General features: G+C 38.0%; 1 protein-coding gene across 1 annotated transcript; it reads left to right on the top strand.

Moving 5' to 3' along the window:
- The first annotated feature begins 9,110 nt into the window (after nucleotides 1-9,110).
- nkx3-1 (NK3 homeobox 1) lies at nucleotides 9,111-10,215 on the top strand. The gene is made up of 2 exons (XM_057357296.1): nucleotides 9,111-9,508; nucleotides 9,669-10,215. The coding sequence occupies exons 1-2, from the start codon at nucleotides 9,382-9,384 to the stop codon at nucleotides 10,097-10,099; spliced, it is 558 nt and encodes a 185-aa protein (XP_057213279.1). The 5' UTR covers nucleotides 9,111-9,381; the 3' UTR covers nucleotides 10,100-10,215.
- Nucleotides 10,216-23,159: the final 12,944 nt, after the last annotated feature.

The raw sequence follows: 23,159 nt of genomic DNA, 5'->3' as shown, positions 1-23,159 counted from the left end.
TCGTGTTGAAAACGCTAAAATGTCGTCTCCTAATCTTAACGCTTTACAATGGGTTTGTCATTACAGCACATTAGCTAAATAGATAAAACAATAGGATCGGCGTGATAAGTCAAAGTCTCTATCCAGGACCATGGGCTGAGAGTAAACAGAAACGCAGACAAGCAGGCACTCTTCCACTCTTGTCTCCCGATCTGTCAGGAAAACGATTAAAATCAAATGAAAGCTATGATCGGATCCGATAAACCGGCCCCGTGAGAGAATGCTGACAAATCTGCACTCTTAAAATAAAGGTTCTTAAAAAGTTCTTCACAGCTATGCCATGGAAGAACCATTTTTGGTTCCACAAAGAACCATTAAGTCAAAGATTCTTTAAAGAACCATCTCTTTCTTAACTTTCCATAATCTAAAAAACCAACAAAGAACCTTTTGTGATACAGAAAGGTTCTTCGGATGTTAAAGGTTCTTAATGGAACCATTTAGACAAAAGAGGTTCTTATATGGAACCTTTTGAAGCACCTTTATTTTTAAGAGTGTGGCCACTGGATCACAAATAAGAAAGGCATATCATGTTGCTTTCTTATATAATGTGTATATGCATATTTATATACAAATAAAATACTACTTTATATAACATGCACCACTTTGTTGATGCACAAAAATCATTATGCTTTAATTAATATCAGGGGGTCAATCTTTAGTTATTAAGGAAAGAAGTTTGAAACTAAAAGCAAGTTTCACTGACAGTGGTGGGGGGGGATTTAAGTGCTATCTTAATGGACAATTTATTTCCTGTTTAAGACTAGATAGAAGCAAGGCAGATATAGAAAACACTCTCAAGAGTCTCGTCAGCACTGAGCTCAGATAAGCAAAGAGTATGTGGCTTGAAGCAGTATTTAGCAGATTGATATAAGTAGCTAAGAGCAGTATTAGCAGCAGGCAGACAGAGTGGAGACTATGGCCACTTCAAGAGATCAGATAAGTTTGTGTGTGTGACACTGTGTGCACAAGCATGCAGATCTATATGGATACATATGGAAATGTAAACATACAGTATGTGTTTACAGGTCTGATTGTACTTGAGGTCCACATTTTTAAAAATGTTCTCACAAACATTGATGATCTTACTAATGTAGTGAAGCAGACCTGTGTGTGTGTGTGTGTGGCTGCGTGTGTGTGTGTGAGTGTGTGTGTGTGTGTGTGTGTGTGTGTGTGTGTGTGTGTGTGTGTGTGTGTGTGTGTGTGTGTGTGTGTGTGTGTGTAGGTGTGTGTGCACGTGTGTTGGAAGCATTGTCCACTGCATGGCACAAGACAGCTCTACAGGAAGAGACGCACTCAGTCTGCCAGTGACAGACAGGGTTAAGACACAGGAGGCCTGGATCTTCACTTCTCTCTTGTCACACTGAAGGAGACAAAAAAAACTTGTTCCACTGTTCTGCCGGAAGTAGGAACTGGCTTTGGGGCTAAAGGTTAAGCTTGCTTCATTCTATAACATTATTTATGAAATGGTGAAAGCCTAAATTGAGTTCAAGTATGGATATCTTCCCAATACTGTACCTTACAGTAACACTAATCACAGGTTTCACAACAAGGTGTTTAACATTAAATGTACAAATTGATTGACTAATGATTACTGTTACTATTTTATATAGCTTGTATTCTTGGCTAGCAACTTTTGTTGTTTATTTCCTCTGGCACATTACTTGAAAAGTTCACAAAAGGCATGAATGAACTGAAGCGAATCAAGTGAGTAAGCTGAATCTAGATTCCAGGTCAATGCGTCAAGATGTTAAATCACTAACAAAGGGAATGTGGGGAAAAATATGCCTCTAAAACTATTGCTAGAACTTGTTGGAACACACAAAAATGTTACAATCTGAAAGGGAGAGTGGCAGCATTTAAACAACCAATGCAGCCATGGAAAAAATTAGACAGAGATCATCAGCATTTATCTAAAGGGGACTGTGAGGACATTCACTGTGCTTTTATTACATCTAAAGAGATGTTTCAGATATTTTGTCAGCATAAAGACCAGACATCTATAGAAAGACTCTCATGCTCCTAAACAATGCTAACGCCACACATCTGTCCACACTTAAAGGGTATCACTCAACTGCTTTCATATATAAACACACTCATGTCCCCTGGCAAGACATACTCAAACTGAGTGGAATACTGGCGAAACTGCATTTTAACAGCTGTGTTAAAACTGATGATTTTTTTTCTTAAACTACTGTATGTCCTCAACAATGGGTATTCATACAATAATGTACTTATTACCAAAGCAGAGGAAGAGGGGTAAAATATTAGTTCATTGTACTTTTGCACATTGATTTATTGGTGATGGTAACAGAAAAACCTGTTGCAGACAATAAGTAATAGCATACACCGAATGTATTACAGTTTGTAGTTTTGCCACATAAATATATGTAGTAGAGAGGGCTGTATACAAAGGCAAAGCCACATCCCACCCTAGAACAAAAGTAATCATTGACCATAAATTGTTTGTTTACTTTGTGGTCATACAAAGACTTCAGAGACTAATATTAAAAATATGTATAGGTATGTAATTTAAGGAACAGCAGACGTATTTTCTGATCCCAGAATTCAATGATGGCAATGTAAAAAAACAGTTACAAATTCTTGTAAATTTGCAGTATTTTAAAAAACTCATGAAAATCTGTAAAAACTGAAAATTCCGTAAAATTGCAGGTTTTTTACAGTGCAAGATAGAGAAACATTTTTTAAAAGTCACAAGCATTTATTGAAATAATCATTACTTGTCTATTTAACAGGTGGGAAAGACCAATGCAAGTGAGTTAGTTTCAGTTTCAAAACTTTATTTATTGTTTTTACACACGAAAATTACTGCTAAGAATCAATACATATGTGACAAATGAAAGATTAAAATAATAATAATAAGGTGTCAGTAATACTAAAACTAATAATACATTAAAAGGCAAATACAATAAAACAGAGAAAAAAATACATGTACAGCAAAATATGAACACTACTTTATCAACAGTGAATATGGGTGAGTATGAAGTAAAGCAGTGGCTGATGTCTGAAGGGGTGCAATTCAAATATCTATTCAGTTGTGACAGGTGCATGACCTTCCTCAGTAACACCTGCATTTGATCTTCTTCTTGCATTTCAGGAAGATGTCAGATTAGGCTTGAGTGTTTTTTTTTCCAAAGCAATTCTTTCACAGGGCTATATTTACTATAAGGATAATGTGTGCTTCCATCCCAACCCCACAGACTCTTTCTGTTTTTGGAAGCCATGACTGTTTGTGTCTTTCTTTCTCTATATGACTGTGATCATTGAGCTTGTATTGTAATAATGGTGAAGATCCATATCTGACAGAAAAGAGATACCAGATCATATTTTCTGTTTAGGGCCTGTGTATCACCTTCTCAGAGGGGAAGCCATCAATCTTGTGTGGAAGAGTTGTGCTCACCTTTCTGGCACAGTGTCTCTCCGTTTGTTCTCCCCCATATAGTGAGAAACAGTTGTCTTCAACACATCTGCTCCGCTGTTCATGAGACAGAATGATTATACTTGCACAGGGTGACAATGACAGCCACACAGATAGCTTACTGCACCAACAACATCACCCTAAACCACAGCTGTACCAGTCAACATCTGGACATTGAGTGCAGCCTAGCTTATCTGGTTGTATCCTGCAGTAGGATGTATTAATTGTGGACTAAAAGACGGTATTAGTTGAATAGTTGAATTAGTTGTAAGATATGCCACGTTATCAAAGTTTCTTAAATGGAATTGTAAGATGAACAAATGTATTTTTATCCAATTTATCTCATTTGTGTTCATGAAAGAACACAAATAAAACTGCTCCAGATTATAATCATCTCCAATAAACATAATGCACTAAATTTTCCACTGTCCTACAAGCGGATGTGGTGTTGTATTCACTGAAGGTAATTTTGTTCACTTTGCATACAGAATCAGTAATACAATCTGATCATGTTATATAAAAAGCATGATTCAACCACCTAAACACTTCCCTTTTCTATAGACAACATGTCATGGTTCTGCCCACCTTGTCTTGCTTTTCTTGGCCTAGTGGCAGAACCATGATAGAACCTCTTGTTTTATGTGGAGAGTGACGTTTTGTCCCTGTTGGTCTTCCACTCTCCGGTGTGGCGTCTTTTTTCCCGCCCTTTCGTCTCCTCGTTATTGTTTAATTTGTTCATGTCCTGCACCTGTCCCCTCTTGATTTATCCCCTTTATAATGCCCTTGTGTCTTCTGTCTCGTGCTGGTTCATTGTCGTTTGTCTGGTGAGTGCCTGTTCTGTGTTAGTCTAGTCTAGTGTAGTCATTTGTAGTTCATGTCATGTCATGTCATGTTATGTTTATCTTAGTCTTGTTAGGTGTATTTAGTCTTAGTCCTGTCCTGTTGGAGATTCCCCTGTTTTGTTTTGTTACCCCCACGTGGGTCTTTGTTTTGTATTTATATTTTATTAAATGTCTTGTTAACCTCTTACCCGCTGTCTGCACTTGGGTCCTCTGTCCTTGTCTCTGTGTCTCACCCTGAGAACCGTGACACAACATGGTATTCTTAAGTTTTGTAATATTTGTAAGAACTGAAATATAATTAACATTGCCATGGAAAAAAATAAGTGACCAGTCAAAATTTATTTTCATTTTTTCTGAATTTACTATGTGTTTAAGTTCATATTCAAGTTCAAACAAATACTAATGTTTTGTATTTCAGGGACAATTAAAAAATGAATATATTATATGATGGAATAAGCCTGATTTTTTTCATAGCTTTCATATTGCTGTTGTGTGACTTTGTCATTCCTGAGGTTTGTTTTTGTTGAAATTCAACAGACACTGGACTGGAATGATCACAACACATGCAGAAATGCTGATAAAGGCAATACTGGAGTGGTCTCTTAATTTTTCATTTTCTTAAATTTGTATTTCTTTTAGTCATCAGAACTGTTGTCAAGCTAAAAATATTTCACTGCTTCATACAGTCATCATAAAACGACAATATGAATTTGTTCACAGTAGCAAGCTCAGCTGCAGATGCACTTGCCTGAAGCTAACCGCTGGTTGTTTGTTCAGGGATAACCACAGCAGGAATGAAGACGTTCTGTCACTCAAGCTTTCACTTTGCTGTCTGCCTCTGTGCTTTATCTGTGTCTCAACTGCCAGCTTTTCTGCCCTAACCAGTCAGTCACTCGCATACATCAGTCTAAGGCTCCACATGAATTATCTGTTGCTACTATGATACAAGTTAAGATGCTCAGGCATATTTTCACTTAAGAGACACTGAATGTGACCTGAATGAATTACATTTTATAAAAACAGCATGATAAGGGTGTATTTATAACCAGTGGACGTCTCCTGCTAAAGCTGCTTTAATAAAAAAATGTCCACTGGCAAAAACTAAATTCAGGTAATCTCCCTCACAAACAACAACGTGATTTTAAAAATGTAATTCAGATCAGGGTTGTTCTTTCAGAAAACTGTTTTCCGTTCCCATTTCAAATCCAGCCATGGGGCTCCCCCTGCTGTCTGAAAGACAAAGTTACACTAGAGAACAATCCACGAATTCTCACCACCATGCCGAAGATAAAAGAGCTCCAGATGCACCATCTTGTTTGGGATTTCTGTGCCACTTAATATTACTCACCTGTGAAGTCATAAGTCACAGCATTTTTAAGCAATAACACCAGAACTCTTAGGACAGAATTTAGGGTGAAGTTAAAGAAATTCAAATGAGGTTCGGGTAGTGGAAGTTTAACTTCTTAAGACTTCTGCTCTGGAGCTGCTAGTTAGATATGGAACTGTTATCAGACTATCCGTAATGAATCTGGGACTGTAAAGAGAATAGCAATAATATGTTACTGTTCCTCAGGTCTTCTTCCATTGGTCAAACAGACTAATATAATCCCACCATGTTGCTGTGTGAGGCTGGTCAGAACAGTAAAACAAATAGAGCAATGTTTTGTTGAGCCACAGTGTTAACATTTTACAGGGAATTCGATTTACAAATGGCTTACTGATTGTTGTCTCTGCATTTTAAGCAGGAGACAGATTTTGAACAGAATAAATACATCATCTTTTAGACTTTGTGTTTACTGATCAGTTTTGGTTGTAACTAGTTACTAAGTAATTAGTTACTGTAATTTAATTACTTGCCCCTTGAAAAAGTAAAGTAAGGTATTACTGTTATTTTTTCTGTAATTTAATTACAGTTACTTCTGATGTAATTAAACTAAATACTTTGTGTAATATGTGTGTGCAATATTGGAATTGACATCAAAATTCAAAGTCTAACTTTAAAATCCGTGCATTAATGTATAATTCTCACATTTGTAATACTTTGGTCAGTTAATAATACTACTTTATGTAGTTTAATATTATTTATTTGACTGAATTACTGTAAATAAGCCGTTTCATGTCTATCCTTCAATCACTTAACTAATCAAGGTTGATGTAGGATATAGAAAGTAATTAGTAATAAGTAACTAAATACTTTTTGGAGAGAGTAATTTGTACAGTAATCTAATTACACTATTGAATATGTAATTAGTAACTAGTAATTAATTACTTTTTCAGAGCAACTTACCCAACACTGTTACTGATCTACACATATATGGTCTACGGGCCTTGCAAGTGCAAGCATTTTACCCTGTTGCGTATAATCTTCTGAAAAACTTCCATAATTCATGTTCTGGCTAACAAAAGCTAAACCCCAATCTGAAAACCCAAAGGCAAGTATTAGTAAAGACATGTTCATTCCAGCTACAGATTAAGGATAACTTCTTTTTGTAAATTTGACAGCTGGAGTTAGCATGATTCACTTCCAAAACAAATATTGCTGGTATTTAAGTAAAACATTCAATGCCTGAAGCATTTTAAGATGTGGATTTGCCGTCATTAAATAGTTTGGAACTTCAAAATATTTCTTCAAAGTTCAATCTCATTTGTATCATTGATCTGTAAAAAGTCTGTGTGGTAGCACAGACATCAACATCAGTCTATTTCTAGTAAACTGATTTGACATATTCCGAAATTAGGATTTATAGGATTTGAGTCCACAAGAGGGCACCACTATTCAAATGTCTGCCTCAATTCATCCTTCATTTCATATTTAAAACCAACCCAATTGTTCAAAAGAAAAAATATGGAATACCATCACTAAGTTTACAGTTTTTGAAGCATTAATGCAATTTTACAATAATATACAATCCTTAAACCATTATTAACAGAACATAATTTAATTTAATCAGATTCAATAAATACAAAGGTACAATCCCCACAAAACAGTATAAATGATGGTGTTTGAACTGTGATGTAAATATAGCAACATACAAACATAATGTAACTAATTTAATCTAGTTTATGTAAAATAATGTGGAATGGACCAAAACTCTGAAGCCTTCCAACAAAGGACACCAGCGAGATGTCCAGATCACATAGCAAGTATGACATATGTCTTCCTGTCGACAGGGTCAGATTCTAACAAGCCCACATCTGGCCCAAAACAAGCAAACGGTGCTACACATCTCTTCCACATTGTGTAGGGACAAGAGGTCAGAAGAGAAACCGGGAGTTGCATTACACATGCTTTAAGATATGTTCACCTAATTACCACTGCTTGTTTTACATGGCCAAAGCATGACATAGGCCCTGAAACACAGTGTAAATAAAAGACTAAATGCTGTATGTGTTTAAGATAAGAAAAAACAGGAAAAAGACTTGATAAAAGAGGTAAGATGAGCAATGCAGGTAGTGTATAAGAGAGAGAGGAGACCGACGGCAAGATTATTCAAGGTAAGCACTATCGTGGCGAACATCTTAAATACAAAGTTTACATGATAACAGTTGAAATGAGGTAAACCTTCTAAAAATCTTCAAAAAAAATCCTCTTAATGTGAGTTCAGCTGATAACACAATAGACAGCGGAAGACAAGATAAATGAACACAACAACATACATTTACAGCCACAATTTATCTAATCTAAAATAAAAAAAGATAATATGTGCTCCCAATCAGTAATTTTATATAAAAAACATGAAACAAAATCACGCCATCCTTTTTGAAAAAAAACAAGATTTTAATATTTGTGGTCATAACTGTATCTAGCTAACATAAACAACATATAGTGTAACTTCACATCAAGAACGGTTGAGGTGGATCCATAGACCTAGGCTGACCTAAGTGAGACATTCAGAGCTTATGGTGGGAGGTCACGCCAGTGGACAATAGTACCGTTTGTCACTCTCAAGCTTTGTGTTTTTTCAAGCAAACTCCTTACTCTCCTGGGGCCAGTGCGTCCTCTTTCCCCGTCTCATTCTCTACCTCAACGTGCCTCCCCCTTAAATTCATCTCTCTCAATGCCCATGTTTCTCCCTCTCTCCCCTCTGCCCAGACCTGTGGGGTCACACAGAAGCACAGGGCCACAACAAACAAACACCCACACAACAACGTGTGGGTCAGGAGAAGGAGCCGAGACCAAATATGTTGAAGTCATTAGCTCTGTGGGGAGGGGGCCACCCACTCTGACCCTGCCTGGCTATGGTACCTCCTCTAGCTTATGAACACATACCCCGGTGCCCGGGGCTTACCCCCAGCTTGACATTTAGGGATGATAGGATACTAATACTGATATCTTGTTACACAATAAATCTCACTAGATTCTGAGACCTGGTTAGGACGAGGGGCAGAGTGATTCAGATGTGTAAATGCTAACTATTGCATGACGTTTCTTTCACATTTAATACACAGCGATCAGTATGTTTGATGAAGAAATATATATTATACTTGTAAAATAAATGGAAATTATAATTCTACTATAGTGATCCTACAGTATGCTTAAGGGAAAATATGTATTATACTTAACTAAAAATGGAAATAAAAATGTCAAAAATCCATAATATAAAATGTTTCTGAAACCAAAACAAGTAGTGTTTGAACAGTATAGGCCTATCATAAATTATTACAAACAATAGATAAAATGTATATGGGAAAGAAAGAAAGAAAGAAAGAAAGAAAGAAAGAAAGAAAGAAAGAAAGAAAGAAAGAAAGAATAAAAAGAGTGTATAAAAAGGTGGCAGGTTTTTTATTTAACAAGAGTTAAGACTAAAGAGTTAATACCCTGTATTATCATTGATGACAGAATGATGCTCTATCGTCGTGTCTGTTTAAGCCATCAAGGACTGAAGGCGTCACTAAAGGACGCTCCTCCAATAGGAGATGAGACAACGACACACACAAGCGCTATTTAAAGAGAAGCATGAGAGCTAAAGAGTGAAAGTACCAATTACGTAGCACGAGTAAACACAGACCAGGAGCAATACGCTTTATTCTTACTGTACCTTTCTCAGGATTTGAGCTACATAGATGGCGGCTTCAAACAAGCAGCTGACGTCGTTTTTCATAGAGGACATTCTCTCTTTAAAAGAAGATAAAAAAGACGATTCAAGGATATCTGAAACCAGCAAGGGCGACAGCACTGAAAGACAAACAGGTACTATTCTTCAAAAAACAACTTCACTTTACCTTTCAATATCGTCATGTATCTCCCGAATGTCTGGCAGTCAGTCAATAAAGAAATGTAGTGCGTAAACATTATTTAAAAAGTTTCTAAAGTGTCAACCACAATCCATATCGTTTTCTTACTTTGCCAGATTCAGCGGACATCGCCTCTGAGGAGAATACAGTGTCGTTGACGGAGATGACGAGCAGCGGAGGTGGTGGGAAAAAGAAGCGCTCGCGCGCCGCCTTCACTCACCTGCAAGTGATCGAGCTCGAAAAGAAGTTCAGCCGTCAGCGATACCTGAGCGCGCCGGAGCGCGCGCACCTTGCGAGCGCGCTCCACCTCACCGAGACACAGGTGAAAATCTGGTTCCAGAACAGAAGATATAAAACCAAACGGAGGCAGTTAACGGAGCACAGCAAAGAGGACTACTTTCACAAACCAGAAGGAACTGTTGTTGTTTCTGCTGCGGAAGAGGACTTTATCAGAGCATCACTTTTAGCTACTGTCTATAAATCCTACCCGTACAGGCCTTACGTGTACGACTTACGAGGACTTAGTGTATGGAGGCCAGCACTGTGATGAAAGGACATTAACTCGGACTTTGTGAATGTTCTTTTGTATAATATTCGTTATTAAGGTTTTATCTTGTACAGCCTTGTATTCTGTATAATAAAAGTATATATTTTTCAAATGTGCACATATATTGTGAGTGTTAAATAAGCCTTTTCCCAGTGTAGCCTATCCTGCCTTTTGGTGGTTAGTCTGCTTTTCTGGGTAGGTTGCAAGGCTCTGGAGATTATATATATTAAGAAGATATTCTTCTTTTGACTGGATAAAGAGAAGTGAGTTTTATTGTTTACTTAAAATTTATTTCCAATTCGAATTTATTTCTGTAGCACTTTTCACAATTTTAAATTGTCATAAAGCAACATTACAGAAGCAGAAGAGACGAAACAGTATAGAAATAAGTAAAAGAATAAAACAGGACAATTGTAAAATAGGTGCAAGAGTTATAATATTGTTGCATATTTTCCAAAAGATCCACATTGTATAGAGTCACAACATAAATAACTTTTTTTATGCTTGTAATATTACCAGTATATTTATAGCACAGTCAAAAAATCATGTGTGTCTTAATATAGAGTATGGTCACACTATGAACATCCCAAGAGTCAAAAAAGGACAGGCAAGGTCTTTGCTGAAACAGGACGTTCTGAATGAAAAGATGACCGAATTGATGACAACAACAGCAAATTAGAATATTGCACTAAATTGATGCACATCAGAAATACCTGTCATTCCATTCGAAGGCTTGTACCTACTTCACTGCTTTTTGAGAAGACAATGTAATGTACTGTATATAAGACCATAAGACATTTAGCTATACAAAACCGGACAAAATATTATGAGCAAAATGACCACCCAAATAATGTTTCTGAAGGTCCTATTTTAAGGAATCAAACCTTTCATTTATCGCAATTCATCTATTTTTTATACAACTGTAGCTCGTGAATAAAATTGCACATCCCCTTTCATCAGCTTAATTAATACATGTTTTTCTTTGGTTCTGGAGTTTGTAAACTTTTAAGTTCCAGCATCCAGTTTTCCCATGACATTCTTAAAAGTAATTCCTAAAAAATGTGAATTTAGTTTCCATTGTGTACCATTGACTATGACTATTTTTGAACACTTGCCATGCTCACAAGCTATGCTGGCTGATAAATCAAGGGAAGGATTCTTTTGTAAAACATGCGGGCCTGCTCAACATAGAAGTTTAACATTGCTACAAGAGATAGCAATCACAAACGCCCCTATGCTTGTCCAATTCATCTTAAGTTATATTCATAAGAGCAAAAGCTTAAACGTCCCTGAACCGGAGGTGGTCTGTTGTCTGATGGATACAGGTAGGTTTCTCCAGGAAAGATGGCATGATTTACCTTGTTAAGATGGTATACAATCAGTGAGACAAAAAAAACCCTCAAAAGTGAGAAGGGTATATAAACCTGCCATACTAAGCCTGCAGATTTGAGTATTATGTAACATATTTCTGTGAAAACTGTAAATGAACATATATTATATTTGTGCTTTACATGTATTTAAATTTGTTTAAATGGATAGTTCACCCAAAAATGAAAATGCTGTCATGAATTACTCACCCTCAAATTGTTCTAAATCTGTTTAAATGTCTTTGCTTCGTTAAACACAAAGAAAAATATTTGGAAGAATGTTAGCAACTGTGATTTCTGGTAGACCATTGACTACCATATAGTAGAATTAATTATTGTATAATTTTTCTGTTGTTTTGTTCTGTTGAACACAAAATATAATGTTTTGAGGAATTTGGGAAAACAAACAGTTCTGGGGCACCTTTGACGAAAATTTTAATGGTAGTCAATGGTGCCCCAGAAATCTCAGTTGCTAACATTCTTCCAAATATCTTTCTTTGTGTTTATCAGAACAAAGAAATGTATACAGGTTTGGAGCAACTTGAGGTTGAGAAATTCATGACAGAATTTTCATTTTTGGGTGAACTATCCATTTAAACTCAAATTCTGAGTTACTACCCTTTATACCAACTGTTACAGATTTTGACTGGTCAACATGTTTTATTTTTTGCTTTCCCCCACTTTTTTTCAAGGGATATTTCACAGGCAAAACAAAATTTCCCTATGTTTTACTCACCCTCAAGGCATCCTGACTGAATATTACATTCTTCTTGAAGAATAATGCAGTATCATTTTACTTCCAAGCGGTAGAATGGGAGTGAATGGGCGTCGACTTTTTGAAGCTCCAAAAAGTGCATCCATCGATCAAAGAACTGCTCGACGCGGCTCTGTGGTCTTAACAAAGACCTTCTTAAACGAATTGATGCGTTTGTTTAAGAGAAATATCCATATTGACAGCGCTATTAATGTTGATGTCTAGCTTCCGTTATCTCTCGGCTACGTGTGAACCAGAGGCTTCTTTTTCCAGCAAATGACACAGGTAAGTTCCGGTGACGTGGAATTTTTCGTTTTGTTCCAATGGGATGCCATCTCCTATACGCGAGAGCTTTTGTCACCATCATTTGCCAGTAAAAACAAGCCTCAGGTTCATGGGCAGCCGAGGAATAACGGAAGCTAGACATCAACAATAATAGCGCTGTCAATATGGATATTTCTCTCAAACAAACACATCGATTCGCTTCAGAAGACCTTTGTTAAGACCACAGAGCTGTGTCGAGCAGTTCTTTGATAGATGGATGCACTTTTTGGAGCTTCAAAAAGTCGACGCCCATTCACTCCCATTTTACATCGCTTGGAAATAAAATGATACATGGTATTATAACTTCGACTGCATTATTCTTCAAGAAGAAAGTCATATTCAGTCAGGATGCATTGAGGATGACTAAAACATGGGGAAATTATGTTTTGCCTGTAAAATATCCCTTTAAGGAAGCAACTGCCATGTTGATCATTAATCACGTCTCTTTAAAGATCTCTCAGGCATGACTAGACCTCTTTAGCTAATGTACAAAGAAGCGTCTCAGTAATTGTATGGCTTGCATTGAATAGCAGTAAGAAATGTTTGTTACAGAGGTATTAAAGTGAGGAATGAGTGAAATACTATACTAAACATTTGTCTTCTCAATAAACATTTGTCTTCTCATGTTTTTGAGAAATTGTTTTGAGGAATTGAGAAATTCAATTTAATTGATATTAAATATTGTCATCATAAACACCATCATTTTAACTCTCATTTAAAAACAACAAAGTTGTTTGCTTGTATACACAGTATATATTCGTTTTTTAGCACTATACATTAATAATGCAGTTTGATTCCTATTAAGTGATTGATGAAATCATTGGAATACTTCATAGATATGTCAGATCTGTCAAACTGGTTTTTGACATCAAACTTGTTCTAGATTAGGCCCCTTTCTTTCAGTTGAAGTGAGCTTACAGATCCACCCATCTAGAACATATCCACCCTGCATATTTCTATCTCCACAACAATGTCATGCCACTTAATAATAGTAATCTGTTTGGCGACATTGTTTTGGTTTGTGAGATAAGAGCGGCCCGTGATATAGGGGTTTTTCGTACAGAGCACGAGTTCATCCAGAGTGCCACCCACTTGGTCTGGCTCCAGAGTTACTCTGGAATTTTGTGTGTTTATCCATTTCTTTCTATTCCCATTAATTGTTTTTCATTCTTTTCAAAAAGCAATAATGTTTCTGTTACACCTCAAATCTTCCATAAAACTATACATATTGAATTGTATTGTATGCACAAGGGAATTCATTGTGACACCGTGTGAAAACGCATGGGATTGGCTGCTAAGCCATTCCCTTAAACATGTCAAAGGTGATTAGTTAATGGATTGTGAAAGAACGCAATGTGAACTCTCATCATTAAAATCTTTGTAAAGAAACAAGCAAATAATGGGGATTTCTTTAGTTTTACAAAATTGTATTACAACAATGTTATGTGTAATAGCATATTTGCAAATTGAACTGACAATTTAAAAGGCCTAAATCACCCTAAAAGTAAATTCCCTCCCCTAAATTGCCTCATGTATTTACAAGCCTGTTATGTTTTTCATTCTGTTCTTTAACATTTGAGGACTGTTTATATTGTAACTTTATGTGCATGAGGAAGCCTTGGAGTCATTATTCACTGAAACGTTTCTAAGTTCTAAAATTTCACCTGCGTTATTGTTTAGAAAAATATGCATATTGACACACTGCCAAGTTTGTCATAGCAGAATGTGACAAGCTTGTTTGAATAACTTAAATGTCTAATCCTTATAAACAAACATACTTGAAATCTAGTGAATACAGTAAGTCACATAGACTACTATTAAAGTTTATACACAAGTGATATTAGTGTTTGTAGAGCTTGACAAATATTAAATGGTTATTAAATTGGGGTGAACATAGATTGCGTATTTATTTACAGACGAAAAAAGATAAGAAAATAATATGATTTTTACTATACAGATAGCTCAGCTGTCAATATTTAGTGGTTTAAAGGAGTCATCGGATGAAATTCCAACTTTTTCTGTGTTTAAGTGCTATAATCGGGTCCCCGGTGCATCTAGCAACCCAGAAAACGTGAAAAACAAGATCCCAGTAAGTTTGTTTTGATGAGCCTTTCCCTGCAAGCATGTGAGAAATCGAGCCGTTCAGATTTCACTCCTGTTGTGATGTAAAAGCAGGATCTTATTATAATATTACAGCCCCTTAATCTACACAATTCCACCCACGGCGCTGCCGCCATTGTTGTTTTCACAAGCGACAGCGGTGTACGTGATGCCATGGCTAAAGTTCGTGGACAACATGCAAAATGCAATGTAGTCGCTGCACAGAGTCCTAACCTCGGAAGAGACAGGAGTGGATTTATTTTATTTTTAGTGGAAATCCCTCAGAAACCATAAGTAAAAACCTGTTTTTTTGCGCAAATCACTTCAAGCCGGAGTGCTTTATCAACCTGGGACAGTACAAGCAGGATTAGCTTCAAAGTTGTTCCTCAAGAGGGATCGAGACCAACTGAATGAGACAAAGCTGCCGGTGTAAGTAATATTTATCAACAGTCTGAATTGACGTACATGTACCGTATATATAGGAGGATAAAGTTAGCATATGATAGCGAAGGGAGCTAAGTCAGTCACAGGCTAAATAGAACATTCAAAGCCATTATGTGCATTAATATGTTCAGCTGCGGCAAGCTGTTTGTTTTGCTAATGAACAGGGCCGAACACTGTGGTTAGTTTGTTTTAAACATCTCAGATCATTCGTCCTTAGGCTGAAAAATCTGTCACAGCATGCTAGTTATGCTCTCACGTTGTGTGTGTAGCGTCATAACTTGTCAATGACAAGCGCTAAAATCCACGTAATTCCGCTGAAATCTGCAGGTGCACATTCCGTGGACTTTAGGCAAGCATACATGCACAACATGAGCGCATTAGGATGCGCTGTTTGCTGTGACAGATTTTTTAGTCTCAAGACAAATGATTTGAGACATTTAAAATGAAACTAACCACAGAGGAGTTCAGGAAACATAATTTAGCTAAACCATTGACATGGCAGTACTACACGTGTGTTGTGTTGACACGCCGGATGGAAGGAGGGTGGGGTGCTCTGTAACTCATTATCATTTAAAGAGACGTGCACCAAAACGGGTTGCTGTGAGCATAGCTGTTTTTGACGAGGCAAAAATGGTTTTGTTTACAGAGCCATTGAGTGTTTCTAAGCAAAATATGTTCCAGACATTTCATGAAGACCCTAATAAATCATACCAACTTGTTGAAAGTGCTCATCCGATGAGTCCTTTAAATCCCGATGTGAGTGTCATGTGTGCAGCGTATTGAAAGCGTACGACGAAGGCATATAACATAACAGGCTTTTAATAACAGATCCACAAGAATAAACACACCACGTTAACATAAACAATACCGGACAAAGGAATGGGCCAAAACACAGGGCTTAAATACACAGGGAAACAGGTGCGGGACTAATTAACAAATATGGAAACTAATGAATGAACACAGGCAACAGAACTAAACCAGAACAAAACATAACAGAACCGCAACAGTTCGCCTCCTTGCGGAACGGCGCATCCTCGCGTCGACAAGAATAAGTCTAACAGAGGAGGGAGGGTGTGGGTTCTGGAGGGGGACATGGAGCAGGAGAGGGGAAAAAATGAGTCCAGGGGGCGCGGAGGGTGGGAGGAGCCAAGGGGAAGTCTGGAGCAGGAGGAGCCAGATGTTGGTCCAGAGACCAGCCAGGAAGGTGGCCCACGGTGGAGTCACTGGAGGGAGGAACCATGGTGGAGATGGGAGAGGAGACACCTGGGGGCCGACTGACGGGGTTGGAGCCAGTGTTGTGGGTAGGGATGAGCAGACGGAGAAGCACGGTGACAGGTGGAGGTGGAGTGAGGATGGAGGTGGAGCCGGAGGGTAGGAGGAGCCTGACAGAGCCATAGAGAAGGAATGACGAGGCATAGCGGGAGGATTTGAGTCCCGAGGCAGCAGATGGTTGACGATTGACCAAGGTGGAGCCAGACGAGCCTGGTGGAGCCGGTGGAACGATGGGCCACAGTGGAGACGAGGGAGGCAGGAGCCAAGGTGTAGCCGATGGGTCCTGAGGGGAGGTGGAGGTGGGTTCATGGAGGCTGGAGGCTGAGACATGGGATACTCAACCCCCGAGGTAGTTGGCAGCTGGAGATCCCAAAGCTCATCCGACCCAATGGCATTGACATGCTGAGGGTAAGCTGAGGTGTCTTCAGATGCAAGCGAACCTGGGGCTGATAGACTGGCTGGCAGCAACAGAGGAGGCGGGAGAGGGAGGCTGGGCGGGACCTTCTTGGAGGCTGGAGAGGAGGTGCTGGCTGACGGAGAGCTGGGCGAGACCAGCAGAGGCTCGTTAGACGAAGTAGAGCTTGGCGGGACCAGCGGGGATGAAGGAGAGCTGGGCTGGACCAGCGGAGACGAAGGAGATCACCCCATTGGGGGCGGCAGGCAGCAGGAATCATCCTCCTTCATCCAGTCCAAGAAGCCAGAGGCCGGTTACAGCTCACCCTTAGCGGCGGGAGTGTGGGCAGGGCTTCCCTTTAAACCCTCCATATCCACCAGTACTCCCACGGTGACACACGGAATTGCCGGCTCACGCACCTGGTCAGAGGAGTCTTCAGGCCCGGGCTCCTGGGTGATGATGTGCTCAGTAGCGGTTGGGCACGCTGGCTCTCACGTCGCGGCAGGCTCAGGCTCTCCATCTGTGGTGGGCTCAAACAGACGCTCCGTGCCTATGTGTGTAGACACATTTTTCATCTGTCTGAACTCTATTATCAGGGGTTTAGTAAACAGATGGTTCAATATATTGGTAATAAATTGTCTGAGAGTTTATATTTTAAGTTTTTACTGAAAATCCATAATGCTGGAATTGCCCAAAATGATTCCAAATATTTTTCAGTGATATTTTCTAATTATCTCAAACAAACAGCATCCAGGTTTGGAGCACCGTTTCATGTCTTTGTGAACTATTTCTATTAATATGAGACAATAATAGGCACCACAGTACTTGTACGGGCTTGTGGCACTCGTGTCATAGCTGTTTTTCTCCAATGAACCTGTTGTCAAGCCACACCTGCATTATTCGTTTTGTCTGCTTGTCAATGTGTATTATGAAAAATGGTCTTACCCAGTAATTATCAAAGCACTTGCCTCTTTAATTTATTATCTTTTTTCTTGAGTACCTGGTATTACTTGATTATTTGAGGCTTTACCACTCAAAGCAATTTAACTGAAACAAACAAAAAATATCTGCAAAAATATATGTTATTCTGCAAAATGCTTACACTTGCTTTCAAAATGTCCATCCCAAAATACATGTCTGTGGACTGGGGTACAAGTCAGGTGTTAAGACCTCTTTCCTACACTCTATAGGTGGATATCACAGTGGGTGGAACTGGTGACCACCAGGTGTGTGACGGAGAATGAACAAAGCTGTTAACAGTGACTAAGTCATGTTAACTTACACCTGCCAATCAAACTAGACCGCACTCTCACGCAAGTACGGGTGGAGCTAACTGGTTAGTACATCTTGAAGTTGATACATAACCCCATATTGGGAATTAAACATTCAGTTTGAACAGCCTTAATGGATTGGGTATTGGGCACATGCAGCTCTCATTTCTGAATATGTGCAAACCTGAATCAAATTTAAAAAGAACAATTAATAAAAAAAATGAATTTCAAACCAGCTTTGGGTCAAACAAGGACATACCCAACCAACATTTCTGAACCAACGCTATGTTGAAAGTTTATGTATATCCAAACACATTTGTGTGTATTTATCCGAATACATCTAGAGTCTCACCTTTGAGAGAAATCAATTATAATCAATTGTAATATAATAAACAAATCACTGTTTTTTCGCAGCAGAAACACACAAGTAATGTTATGTCAGAAAAATGCCCAGGCACATTGCTGGTAGTTACACCACTGTGTTCTACATTCAATTCACAACTCTTTTATATCTTTATGTCTCTTTTACGTTTAAGAACATGGAAGATAAAAGACATTTTTTGCAAATGACAGACAAGATATATTGAAAGGTTTGCTTGGCTAGTTCTCTGCTTTCACAGTTTAGTATGACTCTACATGGTAGAATAATAAAAATTTTAAAGTGTAAAAATAACTGTCTGTAGGATTTTAACTGTATTCACAGTCTAAGGTTAAAAAAGTATGTAGCTTAAAAGAATAGTTTACCCAAATATGCAAATTATCTTATAATTGACTAATTTACTTCCCAGTTATATACTGTATTACTTTATTTCTTTAGTTGAATAAAAATGAATAAAGAAAAAAAATCAGATTATCTTCAGGTTATATGGGATCTAAAATTATTATTATTAATTATTTTCATTATGTATCCATGTAAACAAACAGACACAATTGTTTGTTTACCAACGGATTACCAAGTATATTGTTGTAAAATAACATTCATATTCTTGCACAGACCGATCTATTTGCTTCATTAGACAAAGGAATTGTGTTGCTTGCATTTTATGAATCGACCATGAATATAGGCGAATAAGCACAAAGGTTTTGGCTAAAAAATCTTCACTGTTCCACTGAAAAAAAAACTGTCACCAACATCATGGATGTCCTGAAAGTAAATAATCTAAAAACAAATATTCATTATTCAATAAGCTATTGATTTACAGTAATAGCCCCAGTGAACAAATAAAATGAGACCAAAAGTGGACATAAAATCTTTAATTTTAACCTGATTTGATGTCACATAGAATTCAAGTTTATGACTGTCCATTTTCTTCCAAAAATCTGTACGTTCTGATGCAAACCACTTCACATTTTAGATTCTTTCAACCAAAGCATTGATCTGATTTCCCCTGATCTCTGTTCTCCTTGTGGTGGCTCTCAAAGCAACGCCCTTTGGGGCGGAAAAAGCTGTAGTCTATGTTTAGGGGTAAACAGGATTAAAACCTTTGGGTCTAACTGATCCAGTGTCTCAGCCACTTTGGCTCCATCATTAAAGGATTAAAGGAGTTAGAAACCCTGATAAAACAGGTTCATCTCCCTCTCTGTCTAGCACAGGTTTACACACAGTTATTATCAGGAGAGTGACATTGCTCCTGGCCTGTTGTGAGTGGGGATTATGCTGTGTTGTTGTTTCCGTTATTCACATCCGTAACATCTGCGGGTTCATGCTCTGAGTAAAGTCTATTTGCTATACAATTACAGACAAAGATAAAATCTCTGTGGCAAAATGGCAATGCTTCTGGTATTGTCAGCTTTGGAGAGGACAGTTGAGATCAAATATAAATGTAATATGCATCCTGGCCATGAAACAACACCTTTCAGCTGTGGCATTCACAACATACGGCTTCCCATATACCTTACTTCTTATTTAATTTCATGCTGTATGAATATAGTAATCATTTACACATTTGACAGACCAACACAGTCTCATGGCACTTCATACCTGTGTGTGAGGAAGCTAGATTTCAGAATCGTACATTTTAAAATCTGCTTTAGTCTTAATGACAGTTAAGAGGTGGGGAATCATAATGTCTTTTTTACAATTTTGCATTCACTTTGTACACATTTCAAACTATACCGTATACAATTATCCTATGTGGTATGGTTGAATGTTCAGTTTTATAAGTTCGATAATTCAGTTTCATCAGTTTTATGTGTTATTGAATCATGGTCATTGAAAGGCTAAAAACATCATCTATTGGAAATATGTAGAGGATTTTTGTGTAGGCTGACAAAAGAGACAGCCTGCATGTTGAGTCTGAAAGATTAAGACATAGATCTGTAAACAAACCGGACAGGTATTAAAGGGAAAGTTTACCCAAAAATAAAACTTCTGTCATCATTTACTCACCCTTTTGTCATTTCAAACCTGTATGACTTTCTTTCTTCCATAGAACACAAAAGAAGATGCTTTGAAAAATGTTCTTAACTGGACCCCATTCCCTCGCATTGGTTTTGTGTCCATACAATAGAAGGGAATGGATTCCAGTGCTGTTCCGTTACCAACTTTCTTCAAAATATCTTCTTTTGTGTTCTGCAGAAGAAAGAAACTCATAAAGGTTTGAAATGACAAGAGGGCGAGTAAACGATGACAGAATTTTCATTTTCGGGTCACTTCAAACACAGTACACTTCTCACACCTCCAAAACAATGCTCGAACAACGTCATATGACCACCTAGGTTTGATAAGATTTATTATTGTTACAAGCTACTTTTAGCACACACACCCTCTTCAAAAACAATCCACCAGATTAGTGAGTGTCGGTGCATCCTCACAGAGTTCTATTCAGTGATTGGGTGAGGCATCATTCTTTTCATATTGATTATAAGATATAATTCCAAGTAACCACACCTGACCTGACTATCAACATTGCGTACTTTTCCATCATCACCTGCACTCAGGGAACCCATGCTCAAAATGTTTTTCTAAGTGTATTACAGTGACAAAGGCATGCTGAAAGGAGACACTTGTCTAATGCTATGTTAAGCACCATCTCAGCTTTTCACATCTTTTGATAAAAGAAGAGTTTTGAGTTGTTTTTTGCCTGTACCACCCGGACAATGCATGGCAGATGCTAAGTACAGTAGTTACGTATTGTTGCGGCGTTGCTAGAGGTTTTGAGTGTTTTGATGGTTGATGGGTGGATTGCAAGACAAAAGAGCCTCTCCTCAACAATCCACATGATCTGATGTACCGATGATGTACAAACAATGCAAAACAAAAATATTTAAAATGTATGGGCCTAAATAACTAACCCAGCAATATTGTTTGCATCGATAAACATCAACTTTTTATTGCAAATTTTGGCATTTTCATTAAGCAAATGCATGGTGCTTGATACATTTAGATCAGTTTATCTCAGCTGAAGACTACAGCCAACATGAAAGATTAATGTAAAACATGCTTAATGAACCCAAAAGACAGCTGCAGGAAAAGCAAGAGACCACTCAAATTGTTTTCAGTTTTTCTCAGTTTTCTAGGTATGTGTAAAATCAACGTTGTTCATTCTGTCAACTAGAGACAACATTTCTACCAAATACCAAATATTGTTTTGTATTTTCAATTATTTGCGGAAACTTGAAATGGGAAAAATGGTCAAAAGAACAAAAAAGATACAATGTTTGCAGATCTTGAAAACTACAACGAAAACAACTTCATATTGTTAAATTAAATTAAACAACACAATACTAATGTTTTACATGTATTAGAACCAGTTAAAAATGTATATATGATGGGATAAGCATATTTTTTTCAAAAATTGTATTGCGTCTTTCACATGGCTGTTGGGTTACTTTACATCATTCCTGAGGTTTGTTTTTGTTGAAATTCAGCTGACACTGGACTGGAAAGCCCACAATACATGCAGAAATGCTGATTTAGGCAAAACTAGTGGTCTCTTAATTTTTTCATTTCTGTATTCTTTGTTTGTTTACAGTGCTTGCGTACAAAGGATTCATAAGAGCACATCCACGCATGAAGAAAAGAGCATGTGTCTGTAGCTCAGAAGGACCGAAGGGATTCCAGTTATAAACTGCTGCTTAACACTGATGAAAGATACATACGGACACACACACGTGAGTATGTGCAAGTAGTGGTTGCATGTTTCCCGGCTGACCCTCACAGTGAAGAGCAATACAGAGCAATACAGAGCAATTCACAGCAATACAGCAACCCTGACTTTTGACCCCATCAGGAGTGACCAATAAGGTGCAGGCAGGGTCAGATAGCTGGGGAACGCAGACATGAGTCTCTGACTGTCTGTTTTATCATGACTGATTCTAGTATTGCTCTTACTAGCAGTCCTGTTACAGGCCATTTAGCAGCGTGGAACAGCCGTGGGTATTAATCAGACTCATGACCGACACACACAGTAGGAAAGATACAAAACAGAGATTCCAGTTAAAGTAGGGATTTAAGTGACTAAAGGTGGCAATGTTTGCTGATAAATTACTTTAGTGGTGATGTTTCTCTAAATGTAAATACTGAGTACCTGACATTTTTCCTTAAAGGGTAATATGACACGGCTAAAACAAATTTTATCGTTTGTGTATACATGATTTAAGGTTCAAAAATGCTGTATTTTCCACATACCGTGCATGTTTGTATCTCCTCTTTGCCCCGCCTCTCTGAAACGCACAGATTTTTAACAAAGCTCATCGCTCTGAAAAGCGAGGTGTGCTATGATTGGCCAGTTCACCAGTGCGTAGTGATTGGTCGAATACTGCAAGCGTGTGACGGAAATGTAACGCCTCTTACCATATTTAGTACATCAGGTTCCAAAGTAATTGTACTGACAGGTACGCCCACCTTACTTGCGTATACATTTGGGCGGTCTTAGTCAAATCATACCACGAACTGACGTAGATTTGTGGGGGTGTGGTTACACGAGGCGTTTCAGGCAGGTCTGGGTGAGCATTCGCTTTTAGATAGAATGCATCTTTTGTTCCGACACTTTAATTTTTGCAATTTTACGTGAGTAATACATGCATGGGCAACTTATAACACACCAAAGACACAGGAAAACACGTATTCGCGCCATATGACCCCTTTAATTTTAGAAACTGAAAACTGTATGTTCCAGTGCAACGAAGGGCC

The sequence above is a fragment of the Triplophysa rosa genome, linkage group LG17 (genome assembly GCF_024868665.1).
Source record: "Triplophysa rosa linkage group LG17, Trosa_1v2, whole genome shotgun sequence".
Taxonomy (NCBI): Eukaryota; Metazoa; Chordata; class Actinopteri; order Cypriniformes; family Nemacheilidae; genus Triplophysa; species Triplophysa rosa.
This window is presented reverse-complemented; position numbering and strand designations above follow the sequence as displayed.